Raw genomic sequence first — 19,192 nt, forward strand, 5'->3', positions numbered from 1 at the left:
ACTAGGCATGCGACGGCTCTATCTTCATGATTTTTCATGTACATCATCTAAGTAACCATGAAAATGACCAGTGACCTCCCTGTCTAACCCGTGGCCACCGGAATGTCCCCTGGAGGAACCTGTTTTGAGGACATTTTGACCATGACACCAAAACTAGGCATGCGACGGCTCTATCTTCATGATTTTTCATATCCATCATCTTAGTAACCATGAAAACGACCAGTGACCTCCCTGGCTAACCCGTGGCCACCGGAATGTGCCCTGGAGGAACCTGTTAAGAGGACATTTTGAACATGACACTAAAACTAGGCATGCGACGGCTCTATCTTCATGATTTTTCATATCCATCATCTTAATAACCATGAAAACGACCAGTGACCTCCCTGGCCAAACCGTGGCCACCGGAATGTGCCCTGGAGGAACCTGTTTCGAGGACATTTTAATCATGACACCAAAACATGGCATGCGACGGCTCTATCTTCATGATTTTTCATATCCATCATCTTAGTAACCATGAAAATGACCAGTGACCTCCCTGGCTAACCCGTGGCCACCGGAATGTGCCCCGGAGGAACCTGTTACGAGGACATTTTGACCATGACACCAAAACTAGACATGCGACGGCTCTATCTTCATGATTTTTCATATCCATCATCTTAGTAACCATGAAAATGACCAGTGACCTCCCTGGCTAACCCGTGATCACCGGAATGTGCCCTGGAGGAACCTGTTTCGAGGACATTTTGACCACGACACCAAAACGAGACATGCGACGGCTCTATCTTCATGATTTTTCATATCCATCATCTTAGTAACCATGAAAATGACCAGTGACCATCCTGGCCAACCCGTGGCCACCTGAATGTGCCCTGGAGGAACCTGTTTCGAGGACATTTTATCCATGACATCCAGACGCGCCAACTTGGTCAAATTATTGGGGGGGCAAAGTCTGGTTTTTCTGATATTTTGTATGGGAAAATCTAAAAATCGTCAAATATTGGGGGGGGGGGGGGCAAAACCATGCTTGCCCCCCTAAGTTGGCGCCTATGATGACATCAAAACTAGGCTAGCAACGGCTCTATTTTCATGATTTTCCATATCCATCATCTTTGTAACCGAAAAAACTGCGTTACCAAAATAGGACCAGTTACCTTCAGGTCACACTCGTGGCCACGGGGGTAGCGGTTACCAAGACAATGAATATACAAAGTATGAAGATAGAGCCGGCAAGGAATAATTATCCACGCTTTTTGCACCATTTCATTGCAGATTACTCCAAAAGTTCTCGATATGATTCCTCCAGAAATTTCCCCTGTAGCTTCTCTAGGATTCCCCATGGGATTCCAGAGATTTTTGTAAGGATTCATCCTGCCATTCCCTTTAAAATTTCTACTGGGATTCTCCCAGTCATACCTGCAATGCTCGAATACTTCAACTATTCCTGCTCAATAAGTATTTGCTGAGTAATTCCTGCTTCAACTTATTCTGCACATTTTGTACTTTCTTCTAATTTTTTTCCAGGGGTTTCACCGGTAATTTCGGCAAAAACCACCAGGAATTTCTTCAGAGATTCAATCAAAGATTGCTGGTTCCAGGAAACCCTGTTGAATTACTCCAGAGATGCCTCATTTTCTTTCAAAGCATTTCTTTTAATGATTCCTTCATGAATTTCCCCTTTTCCATAGATTCTCGCTGTGACTCCTCTAGAAGTTTGCTTTGAATCCCTCCAGAAATTCCCGCTGGTACTTCACGTGGCATTTCTACATAAATTCTTCATGTGATTATTCCATGAATTCCTTTAGGAATTATACCTTTGCATATTTCGGTGGAAATTCATCCGGGGGATATATCACGAAATTTCGACAGCGATTTATCAAGAAATTTCTCTAGGGATTTATCAAAGAATTTCTTAAGCAATTTTCTGCAGAGTTCTTCTAGAACTAGGTGGGCTTGCCCCGGTTATATCTCGCAGTATCGCATGAAACTGAATTTGCTTCCACTGCTGTCTACTGTCATATCTTTTGGAGTTTGAAGGCTATGTTTCAGTAGGAATAATATGTCAAGAATAAGTACAGTAGACGTTCGGTCGGTGCAAACGGTTTAACTGCAATGATTTTTACTATAGACACTATACCCAGTAATCGTATAAGATGTTGAATAAGATGATAAAGTGGTGGCCATATGCAAGCATGCCTCTATTTAGGCGCATGCAAAATGTACGCATTGACTGGGTAGATTCCATAGACTCGCAGAGGCGAAGACAATTGTAGCCAAACGAACTGTCAGTTCGTGTAGCCAAACGAGCATGACGTCACAATTTCAATAGTGATAATGGATTACGTGACGTCATATTTGCTCGGTACACTCTAAATTCACGGTAAAACACACTAAAATCGTATTTCTCAACCATGTCTCCGCGAGTCTATGGAATCTATAGTGTCTATACTTTTTACCTGTAAGTCCGGTAAGTTCAACAAATTTGGAGTTATCGCACCGCCAAACGTCAAAATGAATGAATGTGGATGAATAAAACGAAGAGAAAAAGCAGGATCTTCATATAACAAAATGCAGAAGTAACTGATGCTTCACCCTCATTCACGCTAGGTGAATAAGTTCCTCTGGCCTATGAACAATCGCATGAAGTTCACGTTTTTTTTACGACAATTGATGGCTTGATGACATCTGTCAGGCGTTGCAGTTACTCAATTTCATTCGTTAAGTGAAACGTAAACATGTTGCAGTGAGCAGCTAAACAAAATTTCTGACTTCGAAAACTATCATATAACTGCGAAAGTGTTTGTATAACGCTAAACTGGTTAGCAGACTTGGTTCCAGGAGGAGCGTGATATCATAAAGACTATTCCGTGAATCACGCTTATTATTCAAATAGCAAAACATTGAAACCATAAAAAAGTTACGTTATATTGAGTTACGTAATATCGAGGCTACGTTATACCGAGGTATGACTGTTTACAAATCAGTTGGTAACCAAAACCACAAAACAAAAAAATATGGCTCCGTGCAAGGATGGAAAAAAATCATTCATTTATTGCGTATGCCTCACTCACATCCACGCACAATCTGATGCGAGTGTGCTTCTCCCCCAGCCAAGCAAAATCTTTCCACTTTCATTGCCCATTCTTTCTAATCGCCGAGCACCGCGCGAAGCAAACAACGACGGCCGAATGAATCGCTACCGAATCTGAGTGCCGAAGGCGAACGAACCAAGATTGAACGAGTGTTTGCGTACTGAGTCGGGTGTGAGAGCATTCATATTGGAACGTTCACTTAGCGTTCAGTGGAAGCATTCAGTACTGGGAATTGAATCAGTGAGTGCGTTTTGATTCAATCAGTTGAATGCCACTCGGTAGTTGAGAGAGCGAACGTTCGTTTCGTATACACCGATGCAAGCTGATTCATTTCGAGCTCTATTTGTTTCTCTCCTGATTCGCTTCGGTGGCGTCGGTGGCGAGCCGTTCGTGTTGCGCTCGTTTTTAGTGCGCCGGGCTCTCACTCAGCATTGGGTTGTTGGCGTTCCTTTTGCTATTATGCATCGCCGGTATTCGGGTGAGCGAATGAGTTTTCCCCTGCTTGGCTCCGTGAAGCAAAAAAAACTGTTTTTTATTTCTTTCTATTCGAAAATTACAAAACTAGATTGAACATACTTTATACGATACAAAAAAAACGCTTTTGGGAGGCTAATATGTATCAAATTAACGGATTCACCATGCTATAAGCGAAAATTATGTGCATGATCGCCTTCATATAGAGTAGGAACCGTGAGCGCTGGTCTTTTTCACGGTTACTTAGGGTAAATTGCCAATTATTGCACACTTTGAAAACTCGCTAACTGTTGCACACTCCATGCTTTTCTGATGGCGAATTTTTAAGGTGTGTAACAATTGGCAATTTACCCTAGATGATGAATATGTATATAACATCAAAAAGATGGAGCAGTTGCGTGCCTAGTTTTGGCGCCTTGGTCAAAATTGTTCTCAAAACAGGTTCCTTCAAGGCCAAGTCCAGTGGCCACGGGAGGGCCAGAGAGGTCACTGGTCATTTTCATGGTTACTAAGATTATGGATATGAAAAATCATGAAGATAGCGCCGTCGCATGCCTAGTTTTGGTGTCATGGTCAAAATGTCCTCGAAACAGGTTCCTCCAGGGCACATTCCGGTGGCCACAGGCTAGCCAGGGAGGTCACTGGTCATTTTCATTGTTATTAAGATGATGGATATGAAAAATCATGAAGAAAGAGCCGTCGCATGTCTAGTTTTGGTGTCATGGTCAAAATGTCCTCGTAACAGGTTCCTCCAGGGCACATTCTGGTGGCCACGGTTTAGTCAGGGAGGTCACTGGTCATTTTCATGGTTACTAAGATGATGAATATGAAAAATCATGAAGATAGAGCCGTCGCATGCCTAGTTTTGGTGTCATGGTCAAAATGTCCTTGAAACAGGTTCCTCCAGGGCACATTCCGGTGGCCACGGGTTAGCCAGGCAGGTCACTGGTCATTTTTATGGTTACTAAGATGATGGATATGAAAAATCATGAAGATAGAGCCGTCGCATGCCATGTTTTGATGTCATGGTTAAAATATCCTCGAGGTTCCTCCAGGGCACATTCCGGTGGCCACGGGTTAGCCAGGGAGGTCACTGGTCGTTTTCATGGTTACTAAGATGATGGATATGAAAAATCATGAAGATAGAGCCGTCGCATGCCTAGTTTTGGTGTCATGGTCAAAATGTCCTCGAAACAGGTTCCTCCAGGGTACATTCCGGTGGCCACGGGTTAGCCAGGGAGGTCACTGGTCATTTTCATGGTTACTAAGATGATGGATATGAAAAATCGTGAAGATAGAGCCGTCGCATATCTAGTTTTGGTGTCATGGTCAAAATGTCCTCTTAACAGGTTCCTCCAGGGCACATTCCGGTGGCCACGGGTTAGCCATTGAGGTCACTGGTCGTTTTCATGGTTACTAAGATGATGGATATGAAAAATCATGAAGATAGAGCCGTCGCATGCCTAGTTTTGGTGTCGTGGTCAAAATGTCCTCGAAACAGGTTCCTCCAGGGCACATTCCGGTGGCCACGTGTTAGCCAGGGAGGTCACTAGTCATTTTCATGGTTACTAAGATGATGGATATGAAAAATCATGAAGATAGAGCCGTCGCATGCCTAGTTTTAGTGTCATGTTCAAAATGTCCTCTTAACAGGTTCCTCCAGGGCACATTCCGGTGGCCACGGGTTAGCCAGGGAGGTCACTGGTCGTTTTCATGGTTACTAAGATGATGGATATGAAAAATCATGAAGATAGAGCCGTCGCATGCCTAGTTTTGGTGTCATGGTCAAAATGTCCTCGAAACAGGTTCCTCCAGGGCACATTCCGGTGGCCACGGGTTAGACAGGGAGGTCACTGGTCATTTTCATGGTTACTTAGATGATGTACATGAAAAATCATGAAGATAGAGCCATCGCATGCCTAGTTTTGGTGCCATAATTGAAATGTCCACGAAACAGGTTCCCGCGAGGGCCGTTCCGACACCCGGGACAGGACCAGATCGTGTTGACCGGTTCCACATGTCCACTATCAGACGCGCATTATCCAGTTGGACATTTTTGCTGAAGACACCAACATTGTATCTAGCAAAGCATATAAACCATAATTGAAAGCGTTTGCCGTGTACTGAGTACACGACGCGACCGCTCGTGTAACTTTTTTTGATGCGACTGATGGAGGGTTAAAAAAGTAAATATTGATTGCAACATTTTTGAACGGCACTGTTAGCCAATTGGAAAAGCTGCCATATTGCTCTCACCGTAATTTGGGAAAAATAGAAAATTTAGAAAAAAAAATGCACCATTGGATTGATTCAATCTGAATATTTCAACGCAATTCAGGGGCGGTTGAATTTTAGATAGGTGAAATCATATGTTTCACCATAAATCTTTAATCGCAATCAAAAAACACTACCCTTCCTGAAAATAAACCAATGCGTAAATTGTCATTAATTTGTTGAAGAAAATATGGTCTTTGTCTTCATCACCAGAGAACAATTTGTCGCGTTGCTGGAGTCATAAAATTATATGTAATATATTTTTTTTCTGTCAGTCGCTACGTAGTCTACATCTTCATCATGATATTTATATTATTATGTAGTTCGTTATAAACAAGGCTCTCGCAAGTAATATCACTATCAATTTTTCCAATTTGAACCCATGCATGTGGTATGTTATATAATAGTATTTTACAAATCGTATTACTAAGAAGCAGCTTAGTTACAACCAATGAATATATCTGTATTATTAAGGTATTTTCCAAGTATCCATTGCCGAAAAGTAACTTTGTTAATGCATGAAAGCTAAATGGAAAGCAATTATTAGTACTATAAGAGTATTGGGATACATCTTATATAACCTTTAAGATGTTTTATAAGCCGCCATTTTTTGCGCTGTTTTGAATATATAAGTATCCCATACGACGTTAAAAATGCAAGAATAATGCAATCGAGTTAGTTCGAAACTTGAATTTTAAACTCTTATATAACAAGCTGTGTTACTTGGGGGGTCACGTCATCAGAATGTCGGATGGTTAAAATGATTCTCGAGAGGCATCCGATCGGAACAAGAAGACGTGGTGCGCAGCGAGCTAGATGGGTCGGTCAAGTGGATGGGGGTCTGCGGACTCTTCACAGAGTGCGGATCTAAAGACACACATGGACCGAGTAGAATGAAGACGACTCCTATGTAGAAACAGCAGAGGATACTCAGGCCTTAGTCTGACCAGTAAGTACGGTAAATTGTAACTACCGATGGGACGCTCCACGCATCCTGTGGCTTCGGCGTCCATACGCCTAGGCCAGCTCACCTTTGAGGTCCCTCAGGGTCGGCATTGACCTGGGGGAAAGTCGAGCAATCCTACACTTACCTGCCAACTGAACAAACGACGAACAATAGGGGAGGCCAAATTAAGCGTTTGGAAGAAACTCTCTTGCTTTTATATAATAAAATATATAAGTTGAGTTAACCTACACATATATTGCGGGTCGTTAAGGGTTAGTTTTACAATTTGTTTACCGTTGGGGCCCATTGGTGTCGATGTCGCTGAAAGGGAAGGAGAGGACGTACCTGCAGGAGCACGTGCTTGTCGTCGCAGAGGGTTGAGCCGCGGAGAGAACGGAGAGGACGGCGCCTCGGGAGCCGTCTAGCTTTCGGCTCGGTTCCGGGTTGGTGGTCGAACGCTGGATACCGGCCATCGTTGCGACGGTTGGGCGGGGCGCTTGGCCGTAGAGATGCACGCCGTTTGCTATAGGGTGAAGGGCTACACTTTTGGCAGGGTTTCCACTTTTTCCATAGACCATTAGCGGTAGGTCTAGAAAGATGGCACATTTGGTTGTCGACCCTAGCACGGGTCCGTAATGGCTAAAAAACTTTACTCGACGCTGAAACCGGACAGCACAACTTCAACTCTGGCGGCACTCATTCCAAGAAACACTTGTGGCCTCTTTGCTATCCCAAATTCAAGTCGTTAAAAAATATCTACTCTTGATCCCATCATCCCCATCTCCCACTCAAAATCCTCGCTCCTCCCTCTCCTCACATACCTCACCTTTGATCCTCCCCCTATTACCGTTGCAATTCATCAAGTTTAGTGTTGAGCTCACATATATTCCCTTCTCAAAACAGGTTCAAAATTAGGAATACATCATTTGGTTAAATGGAATTTTGAATTTAAATTACTTGCAGTGGTTCTCAAATTATTATTTTTTTACTAATATTACTTATTTAACAAAGTTTAATTTTTAAAATAATTGCATGAAAAACTAATTTTACTAACATAAAGGGTGAGTCGTTAATTATTGTGCCACCCTACCTTCAACTGATTCGCAAATTGTCTACAGTTAACGAAATGAAACCAAATTTTTACAGTAGTTTAGTATATGTATATATTTCAACTTTTTGGTATAGGTTCAAATTTAGGATGCGTTTTAGTGAAATTCACGACATTTTCAATTAACGCCCTCCATGTGGACATGTTCAGGCTCAACTTGAAACAAATAATTGAAGCTCTCTGGTTTGTTTATGCGCATCGTGCCTGGTTTTCACCCAGCTCCAAGCTTATGTTTCACTGACAACCGTCCCTGTAACCTATTGACGAACATTAAGATGATCCGATAATGTATAATCATTAATTGTTCCAAGGCGCGATGCCATGATTTTAGATTTTAGCATATGATTGTACAACATCTTTTTAAGAACTGTTAACTAAATTTATTCTATATCGACCGGAATCTCACTGATAACTGCTCAATTCATTCTATGTAAACAATAGACTATAAGGAGAAACTGTGCAAAATTTGGTTGACTTTGGCGAAGTAGGAGAAAAGTTATGTTAGTTTGAAAATGGCACAATAATTATCGACTCACCCTTTATATTTTATTTATTTAAATTTTAACACAAAATGGTTTATATTTAACAAAGCTAACAAAAAATAACACAATTTAAAAAAAATTACTTGACTTCTCACATTATTGTTGCCGATATTGTCGGTATCAAAGTATAACTGCGAGTTTTAGCTGCTACTGTTATAAACCCCTAATATTTAAAATCTAACAAAACCAATCAGCAATAGAACTGTTACTTGGGAGCTGCAAACCTAATGTTGTGTTGTATTATTATCTATTATGAGCATATCATGTATTGTTAATGTTAAGTAGTGAAATTAAATGTTGGATGAAAACGAAAGTACTGTGGATAAAATGGAAATTGATTCTCCAAGTGGTCGCTGTTCCCCAAATTGCTTTACCCCGCGTGTCCAGTAGACAGAAATGTCTTATCTTTTTGCTGCCAGAAAAAGGAAAAGTTACAGAAATGTACAACAGCGTTGCTCTCCTTGCAAACTTTTTGGATTCGACTGCGATAGATTTTAGCTTGAAAATGGCTCTTCCAGTCTTGACAAAATTCAAATACAGCTATTTAATCTTGTCCGACGTTTCGGTCTTATTAAGATGGTCCTAAATGAGACAGAAACGTCGGACAAGATTCAATAGCTGTATTTGAATTTTGTCAAGACTGGAAGAACCATCTCCTTGCAAACGGCAAGAGAACATTTCTGTCATGAAACATCTGTCCGGAAAAAAGCCAAGACATTTCTGTCCAGTGGAGACGTCGGGTTAATAGTATTTGATAAAATAGAATATCAAAAGGGGATGACAACGGTATACAAAACACCTCCAGTGTATCTTTTATTTTTCTATCTTGTGCAATGGCAATGGCACCCATCTGCATGAAACGTAACTCCCAAGTGAAATTATATTGCACTTTGTGAGACACATTGTACTGAATACTGATTACGTAGAACAAAGCACATTATATCCTTGAGTCTTAACTCTCCTAAGATGTTAAATTAGGCGCACCTTGACGGCGTAGTGCACGTTCAGCGAACCTGTCTGGGTTACATTGACCCCACCATCCTACTAGGGTTAAAGAAAGGTTTGTTTTGTTGGGTTTTATATCGAGAAGAATCGTTGTGATGCGTATCGAAAGAACGGCTTTGTATTACAAAAAATGTTGCATATAGTAAATGCAACAACTCCGCTTGTGCAGAAACCGTTTCATCCCCTCTCGGAAAACTAAATGTGGGAAGTTGCAACGAAATTCCACGCCAGAAAGAAGAGTTATTCCACGAGTTGTATTGTCTGTTCGCGGTAGTGCCTTGAAGCTATCATCACAAAGAAGCGAAACAAAAAAAAAAACCCTTAGAAATGCGAAAGAGAAATTTCCCATCGATAATCTCCTTTCCATTATCACTTCGTTTGACATGAAAATAGATTCTGAAACTTTTTGTCTCTATCGAAATGTTTCGGTTTGCATGCTGCATTTTTTTTTTTTTTGCGATAGCTTTTGCATTGTTTTCCCCGGGGAGAACTGCTACTACCTACAGCTTCGGCAGTTAGTGGAACACGTCTGATGGTGCTTCGAGATGCGCGTGCCAGACGGAATACCTATTGGATGGGTACCTAGTAGATATGCGAACGCAGCTATTGCTTTTGTGTGCAGACAGAGTCATCACAGTGTACTCTGTGGAATGTGAATCACGTGTCAAGGAAGGCGCTAGGCCAAGTCTGGAGCGGCCATATCGGTATTCAAACATAGATTTTTTTCCCCAATCAGAGTTGACATAGATGAAGATGGGGAAGATTAAATCAGCTTGTCGACACGAATGACGTTCCACAGGTCATTATTTTAACAATTATGAATGGGTAATTCAAGTAATAAACGAAAAAGGTGAGTTGATAATTTGGAAGGAACTTCCAGCACAGATCTGATTGTTGAAAGTTCCTAGTACATTCTAGTCTATGTCATGAGCATCTACTTTGAAATTTGGGTTTTGAAACGACAATGCACGGTTAAAAAACTTCGTAAAGGTTTTGGACGATATACATATCTAGTTCGTTAGAATCTTTCCGGAGACTATGATTTCAGATAAGGTGAAGAACTTTGTAACGATAAAATTGTCTACTAATATCAATTGTTGTCAATCAGACAGTTAAGGCAAAGGCATAATAGGTAATAGGCCCTGGAGCACGAAATAGCGTAACTCCGACCCAGAAAAGTCAATTGAGTGAACGAGGTCTATTACGCTGATTCGTTCATGCCCGGCTATGGCTACTTGTTGTCAATAAGACTCTCGGGCAGTCAATTAGACATGAAAAATAATGTATGGTGGAATTCTACATGTTTGTAATGACATTTTGCAACTTACAACTAGGCTTACTTACTAATTTATCCTACAGCGCTGTGGACATTACCAAGGACTGCTGCTGATGCTTACGATGGTACCGGGGCCCCCGGTCTGCAGTTGTTACTCGAACGCGCCAGTCATCTGACAACGTATCTTGGCGCAGACTCGTTGTACTAATCATTCGGCGCCCAGGTCATCACTCGACCAATGGACGCGTTTCACACCAACACACTAACACACTGTCTTCACGCCACTCATCATCTGTACCCACATGCACCTCGGTCGTCCTTCGCCGAGCGATGTAGGGGATTTGTATCTTATCGCTGCTCTTCGTGCTTCCGGACGTGAACAGGTTCCGTAAGTGAACGTGGCCGTATTGGTCTGCCACTTCAGCGACTCGTTGGGGATGATTCTGGTGCACTTTTTCCTCACTTGACGCACTTCGGGAACACTGGAGTATGCGATCGTCACTCGTCCCCGGACAATCGTTGTACGTGATTCAGGGACGGAACGCACACCGTACCGACACGTATTGTCGAGACCCGTCGTTGGCTCTGCGTCGGCTCCTGATAGGTGGTGAAAAGTCGGACAGTGCCTACACGCCGCACAGATGGAACTAGGGTTGACCAGATGTGTTGAACAGCCGTGGCCTCCAAGCTTGACGACCTTAGACCGAAGCACGGAAAATCCCGTATGAAAAAAGCCCTGGAATGATCAAAATGCGTCGTTAGCTCTTGATTGTGCTTTCCGGATCGCTCCACATACTTCTCGGGGAAGGCCTTTTCCTTTAGGAGTTGGGCTACGGTGTTGGAGGTTAGGGCGAATGTGTTTGCCGCCACGCCGTTGGAATCTGGAGAAAATTTCACGGATTAGGGTTATATTCCAAGTGTTGTTCGGAACCAGGGTTCCCACCTTTGTTTTGCTGCCGGTCAGATGCTTCCTACCGTGATACCGGCGGTAAATAGTCGATTCCCACTGCGGTATCGGCTGCACTGGTCACCGTTGTTCCACTGCCGTTCCGTAGTTCACGTGCGCCTTTTGAGAGAGATAAATTATGATTGCATCACTTTTCACACTGGTTGTGATCGGCACTTACGAGCGAGGTTGCTGCTAATATACGCGCACTGTGGTGTACGTCCGCTCTGCAAATTGCTTTGCAAGGTTTTTTTTTTGGGAATAAGGCCTCCGGCCACCTTCCTTGCAGCTGGGTTTTACCACTTTTTCAGCGGAAGTACGTTGAGAGTGACGATGAGCGAAGTGAAGAATTTGACAGTTGAGTGGCGAATTGACAGGCGAGTGGCGAGGTATGTTTCGCTCCTGTCGGCGAATCTGGCTGCGTGCTACTTATGTTTATCTGGGGTTTATCTGGGATACACACATAATTAGCTTAAGGTATTAACATAGCAGTATCTACTCATTTGTCGACATGACTCGTAACACAGTATCACATTTGCGAGACGAAATTTTTGTGAAGCTGGCCATGCTTCACAAAAATTTCGAACTGCCTGATTAGTTTTGAGGAGCTCAATAGACCTTATTCTACTTAATACATAGTACAGATAGGCAAATGTTTACATATTGTACACCAAGTCTGTATAAGAATATAAAAGGTAAGGTATTTCGGTAAGGTAGGATGCCCACACTACAAACTAGTGACAGAAGCGCATCAACAGTTACTGTTACCACATAGATTTCTATGCCAGATTGCTTAGTTGCTACTAAACTTATATCTACTGTTCAGTATTGCGGTCCGTAAAACCACGATACTTGGGCGCTTAGTATCTAAGCCTACTGAGTCATGTCGAGAAATCATATACATATAATGTGTTATTTACACATGTTCTATTCAACATACATAGAGATATTCACCTTTTGCTTGTTGTGTTGCTTATCTATTCGATGATGCTTTGCATCTTTGCCTTTCGAAATCGCGGTTGCGCTGAGTGAGTCGTGTCTTCGGTGTGTATGCCGTTGCTGGTGTTGATTCGATGCTGCTGGAAGATGCAGAATGTTGTTCAGCTTTCGATTTCACGGTGAGGCGGAGAAGACAAGTGCGTATTGCTGTGGCGCCGTAGCTTGGTAGAATCGCCGACGCCAACGTAGACTAACTTTTAGCGAATCAAAAGGATTCTGTTGATTGAAGCCGCCTACAGTTTGGTGGGATTCCGGGACTTAGGTTGGCATACTGGAGCTTTCGGGGTGCTTGCTTAGCTCACAATCGCTGTGTGAAACGTAGTTGTCATAAGGCGAGACGTTTCCGATGTGTCTGTCCGGTGGGAGGCTGGATTCTGCTACTGCTGCTGTTGCGCGTGTATGAGATGTACGTAGCGCTCCAAGGTTGAATGGTCAGCTATCATCTTCCTCCTCGAAAGGAGCGTGTCAAGGCGGTCCTAACGGAGAAAGATAAGCCGGTGTTGAACACTATTGTCGCATACTTCGAATTGAATACGTAGGCATCGTCACACAACAGCTAGCTTCTTGATCATCTCGGTACGCCTTCGTCCTAGTATGTGTGTGAAGTTTCGTTGTTGTACGATGGTCACATGTTGTTCCTGGTTTCTTCGAGCGATTGTGTTTGGAAACCTATCACCACCATTCACGTGTCCACGTATGTATGAAGTTCTGCTGTGCTGCAGGCTTGTCTTCGTATGGATTCTGTCTGGTACTCGCAAGGGTCTTCACGGGTTCCAGTATACCTCGCCCATATGGATGGTATTTGGGAAGGCGAGGTTTCGGCGAAAGTTGTTGGTCCTCAAGCCTGTTCCGCTCTGCGTGTTTTGTTGGCGATTATGCTCTTTGTTGACAGTTTTGAATAACTGTGGACATAGCTGGATATTCTTAGAGTAAACGTGTTCGTCAGTCACCGTGAGTTGCTGTGTGTTATCACGGGACTGTCGGTTCTTCCGAGGATGTAGTTCTTCGGGAGCTCCGAGACAAAGAACGTTGGTCGTGGAGAAGATGGGGTTATCCTTGGACGGCGAGGTTTCGTAATGACATGTTTTGGGGCCTCAAGCACGATCCATTTACCAAGTTATGTGGCCATTTCGGCTCGTTGTCGGCAGCAAGGAGTGTTGCGTACATAGCTTGAAAAGTTAGGAGGACTAGTCCTCTTTGATGTCCTTCATGTGGTAGACCCCCATGGATCCAGTCTTGACATCTTCGAGCAGATACATGTTCTGCCCGCGGACATCCCTGACGAAAGCTGGTATGAATTTGTGACCAAGTTTCTTAGTTTTCTCCTCCACTGCCGAGGATAACTTGAAGGAACGTCTCCAGACAAGTTCTCCTACCGCAAATGATCTGCTTCTGGCGCGTAAATCGTACCTTTGCTTGCTCTTCTCGTGGGCTTTGTGGATGCGGACTATGATGAACCTTCTGATGTTCTCCAGCCGCTGTAGTCTTTTCCTCTGCTCTTCTTTAGTGTCCGCTGGGCAGTTGAGGTCCTGTTGCACGTACTGATCCGGAAATAACACCAGATCTCTGCCGAAATTGGCAAAGTGCGGGCTGCATCCTAGAGTCTCGTGTTTGGCTGAGTTTATGGCAGAAACAATCTGTTGGAGGTGTTCGTCCCATCTTCGGTGGTCGTCTTCTACCAGTGATCGGACACAGGTGATCAGTGTTCGATTCACCCGTTCTGCATTGTTGCACATGGGTGAGTAAAATGCGGTTCTCATGTGCTGAATTCCGTATCTTGTAAGCAGACTCTGGAACGTGTGCGACACAAACTGTACACCGTTGTCGCTCAATATGATCCGTGGGACTGAGAACCGTAGAAATATATTCCGTTCTAGAAAGTCCACCATCTGTGCCGCGTTTGCTGTCCGAAATGCTTCTGCCACCACATATTTGGTTACCCAGTCAGTGACGACTAAGAGAACAGTGTTTCCTGCTCGTGAACGGACCATGGGACCTACCCAGTCGATGGACAGCATCTCCCATGGCAATTTAGCCGGTTTGGTACCGCCCATTGCTGGTGTCAGAGGGACATTTGGGGCTTTGCACGCCTTGCAGACAGTGCAAGCCTTAACGTGCCGTTGGACATCCATGGCCATCTTTGGCCAGTAGTGATCCATCTGTACCTTCTGGAGCGTCCTTTCGAACCCTAAATGGGCAGCTGTTGGTATGTCGTGGAATCTGCGGACGATTTCGTTCCTGAAGCTTGCTGGGACGACTCTTTTCCAGCGAAATGCTTGGGCTCCAGTTTCGTCCTTGATTGCGCAGTTCTTGTAGAGTTGTGCTCCTTGGAGCTTGAGATCCGGGTACTTATCCGGATCCGCTTGTACCGATTTCAGCAACTCCATATACCATTGGTCTGATTCCGATGACTCGCCGGCGATGGCGTTTATTTCACCGATTCTGCTGAGACAGTCCGGAACGACATTTATTGAACCTTTGCGATATTTTATGTCAAACGTAAATGCGTTGAGCCTCAAAATCCACCGCGCAAGCCGAGGAGTCGGGTTCTTCATTGATTTTAGGTACGACAGGCTGGAGTGATCACAGTAAACGATAAAGTGAGATCCTTCCACGTAACCCCGGAACCTCTCAATAGCGCGAATGACTGCTAAGCACTCCTTCTCAGTAACTGAGTACTTCCTTTCGGCGGATGATAGTTTCTGCGACATGTAAGCTATCGCTTTTTCTTGTCCGTTGTGCTCTTGGGTGAGCACAGCACCTATTGCGAAATCTGAGGCATCACAAGCTATGGAGAATTGCTTTGCATAATCCGGAGTGGCCAGAACTGGGGCGGTGCACAGTTGTTGCTTAAGGTTTTGGAAGGATTTCTCACACTGATCTGTCCACTTGAAGCGTATTTTGGCTTTGGTTTGCTCGGTCAATGGAGCTGCGATGTTAGAGAAGTTTTTAATGAATCGCCTGTACCATCCTGCCATGCCAAGAAACCGTTGGATTTCCTTCTTCGTGCTGGGTGTCGGGAAGTTCTTCACTGCATCGGTTTTTTCTGGATCGACGTTCCACCCATTCTCATCTAGGACGAAGCCCAGATATTTGATACTCCGCTTACAGAATGTGGACTTTGCTACGTTGATGGTGAGTCCTGCTTCTCGTAGACGTCTGGCAACTTCCTTCAGTACCCTTATGTGTTCTGCGAAAGAGTCTGTGGCTATCACCAGATCGTCTAGGTAGACGAAGACTTTCGGCTCCATGTCGATGAATAGTTGGTTCATCACTCTCGACAGGGCTTGGCTGGCGGTTGATAAGCCGAAGGGCACCACCTTAAATTGGTAGTGACCCCTTTGCGGTATGGTGAAGGCCGTTTTAGGTCGATCCTTCCGCGCCAAGGGAATTTGCCAGAAGGCTGCTTCGAGGTCGATAGATGACAAGTATTTTGAGCCCCCTAGGTTGTTCATGATTGCGTCGATATGAGGTGTTGGATAGGCTTCAGGCACCACTATAGTGTTCAGCTTGCGCGCGTCCAAACATAATCTCATGCTTCCATCCTTCTTTTTAACCGTGACGATAGGGTTATTCCATGGGCAACAGTTAGTCTCCTCGATCACGTTTAAGTTGAGCATCCGGTCTACCTCCTTGTTTATGTCGTTCAATAGAAAGCGTGATACTGGATAGTATCGCTGTTTGATTGGGGCTGCAGTGCCGGTGTCTATCTGGTGTTCGTAAAGGTGTGTGCGCCCAAGTTTTCCGGTGTTCTCTGAGGTTGGGAAGGAAGTTATAGTATGCTCAAGCTCGCGTTGCTCATCGTCGGATAGCGATCGTAATTTGTCCAAGTCTACATTGGAGTCCATTTGTATGCCACAGATCTTCACACTCACTTCGAAGGACTGCCAGAAGTCTACCCCAAGGATGAGAATGTCCGGAAGCGTACGAACACATAGTATTGGTAGAGTTAGCTTTCTGTTGTTGTATTCGATCGGTAAGTGTACGTAAAAGCTTGCGTTATGTTGTGTATTGTCCGCGGTGCTAATGATGCCTTGAACTTGGAACTTTTTAAGTCCCAGTTCTTCTGCTAGGTTTGTCAGAGTACCTCCGAGGACGCTGCAGGTTGCACCGCTATCCAACAATCCTTTTAGAGATCGGCCCAATACTGTAATATCTGCGTATGGTCTATTATCCGTTGTGATTGTATTTATGATCGTGGAAACTACTTTGTGGAATGTGGGTAGGTCTGTTAGGTGGGGAATTGGAGGATTGATGGGAGTATCGCTGCCCCTAATAGTTGATGCTCCCTCTACCGGTTTCCCGACAGATTACTTCGGTTGGGTAAGGCCAGTTGTTTCCACCTAGAAGCACAAGACGGACAGCTTCTGGTGGTGACGCCTTTGTTGCCGCAACTGTAACAGAATGTGTAAGTTTTCGGGCTAGGACATGTTGGATATGTGTGCCCTTGGTTTCCACATTGCCAGCACGTAACCGTTGTTGGTCTGGCACGTGTGTCAGGCATGCGATCCTCCTGTCCTATTGTCTGATCCCTTGCCCATGCTCCTTGTGTTTGTATTGCGTTGATTTCTGCCTGTTCCGTTGTCGCTTCTTCCCATTGAATTGCCAACTGTTGTCGAGCTTCTTCCTGCACGAGGATGTCTTCCGGTTGAATATCTTCTGCCTGTTCGTTTGGTTCTTGGGATATAATGTTTACTTGCTGCCGGTACTGCGGTCCTGTTGAATTCACCCGTGGATGTCTGTTGAAGGTTGGGTTATCCGCCCTGTTCCACGCTGGCCGTAGTGGTCCTGGGTTTCTGTTGCGCATACAATAAGATCGGGACACTGCGAAGTCACGGCAAACTGCTACCAGCTCTTTTACAGATGTTGCTCGAGCTGCCGATGCGATCGGTGTGAAATCGGCATTGAGATGCGATTTTAGTATAAAAAGCTTCTCCGATTCAGGTAATGGAGGCTCCACGATTTCGAACGCTGCTACCAAATCTCGGTAAAACTTGGCAAACGGTTCATTTGGTTCCTGGAATCGCAGATAGAGATCCTGTTTTACGATTTCAGAGTAATTCGGTGGTAAGAATTCTCTTTTTATCTCTAGTTTGAAATCGTTCCAATCGCGAAGGTGCATGTAGCAACGCGTGTACCATTGTAGTGCGCTTCCCTTCAGTAGGTGCTTTATGGATCTTAGCAGTGTAGTTTCATCCACCCCTTCCGTTATGGCATATGTCGTCACCATGTTCAAGAATTCGCCCAGCAAAATGGTGTTTGCTTGACCAGCGTATTCAAAAGGCCACTTGTAAACCGGTTGAGAGTTTTGTGGTCTGTTTTGATAAGATCTGCTCGGCCATCTCATCTCCAGTGGTTGAGCATTTTGGTATGTTTGATTGGTGGCAGTTCTATACTCGTGATTTGCTGCATTTGGCATACCCTGCCCATAGTGATCATCTGGTTTGGGTGGGAAGTCTGGAGTCCTTCTGTTTTGCTGGTCTGTCTGCTGAAGAGATATGTTGCTTGTTGCACGCATCGATTGGATGTTTTGATTTTGTTGTGATGTCCCACATGTCGCAATAGCAGCGTTATGCTGTTCCCTCGCCGGACGCCATCCTGGTTGATTTGTTATAGCTGGATCTAAAAACCGCTGCTGTGACTGGTCTTTCTGCAATCGGAGCTGATATAGTTGTTGTTGGATCTGCAGTTCTCGTTGAATCTGTTCTTGCTGAATCCGCTGGAGTTCAATTTGCTTTTGAAGAAGTAGTTGTTGTTCCTGAAGTTGTCGCATTTGGTCCAGGTGTTGCTCTGCTGCGTTCCGTTGGAACGTTGGTTGACGTTGGCTTCCTGATTTGACGCTGGATTGTAGTTGCGCATTTTTCAGCCGTTCGAGAACCTCTGCGTCATCTGGGAGAATAGCCTCGTTGGATTCTGGAACCGTTTTAGGTGGGTGCATGTCCAGAATGGTTGTATCGACGAAAAAATTGCTGATTTTGAGAAGGGACAGCTCTACTACGTCCTCTAGTTGTTTCACGTATCCTGCTAAGTTCTTCTCGGTGATCATCTGCAGTCGCGATCGATAATGTAGGAGCCTGCTCCTGCATACGGCGAGCTCCAATGGATCCTCCTTCTCTAGGCCCTTCTTCACTCGATCATTGATGAACTGCATCTTAACTTGACAGTGTCGCAAGTGGTCCTCTTGCGAGATGATATGGTCCGCACAGATTGGCATCTCCATGTTGGTTCGCTCCTTCTCGATATGCTCACGCAGCCTGCTTGTCTTCTCCCTCTTGGTTCGCCTCTGCTGGTCTTCGTTCCTCAGTTGCAACTCAAAGTCGAGCTCTCCATCCGATAGGTGTAGGATATCCATTTTCTGAACTCACACAACACGACTCACTATGACACTTCACAATTGACCGATTCGCGAACTGAAAAGATCGTGGATATTTCAGTTGGGCGCCATGTAACGATAAAATTGTCTACTAATATCAATTGTTGTCAATCAGACAGTTAAGGCAAAGGCATAATAGGTAATAGGCCCTGGAGCACGA

The 19,192-nt window shown here is 44.3% G+C and overlaps 1 protein-coding gene across 1 annotated transcript; it reads right to left on the minus strand.

The window, feature by feature from the left end:
• Window positions 1-10,541: 10,541 nt before the first annotated feature.
• Window positions 10,542-12,584, minus strand: LOC134290475 (uncharacterized). The gene is made up of 3 exons (XM_062857625.1): window positions 12,581-12,584; window positions 11,511-11,737; window positions 10,542-11,450 (listed from the first exon to the last, which is right to left on the minus strand). Exons 1-3 carry the CDS (start codon window positions 12,582-12,584, stop codon window positions 10,977-10,979), a joined length of 705 nt encoding a protein of 234 aa, XP_062713609.1. The 3' UTR covers window positions 10,542-10,976.
• Window positions 12,585-19,192: the final 6,608 nt, after the last annotated feature.

Source organism: Aedes albopictus, chromosome 3 (genome assembly GCF_035046485.1).
Source record: "Aedes albopictus strain Foshan chromosome 3, AalbF5, whole genome shotgun sequence".
Classification (NCBI taxonomy): domain Eukaryota; kingdom Metazoa; phylum Arthropoda; class Insecta; order Diptera; family Culicidae; genus Aedes; species Aedes albopictus.

Coding starts and splice junctions, on each gene's coding strand:
- LOC134290475 (XM_062857625.1), bottom strand. Junction 11,451..11,510: donor GAAAAGGCCTTCCCCGAGAA/GTATGTGGAGCG, acceptor TGATCATTCCAG/GGCTTTTTTCATACGGGATT.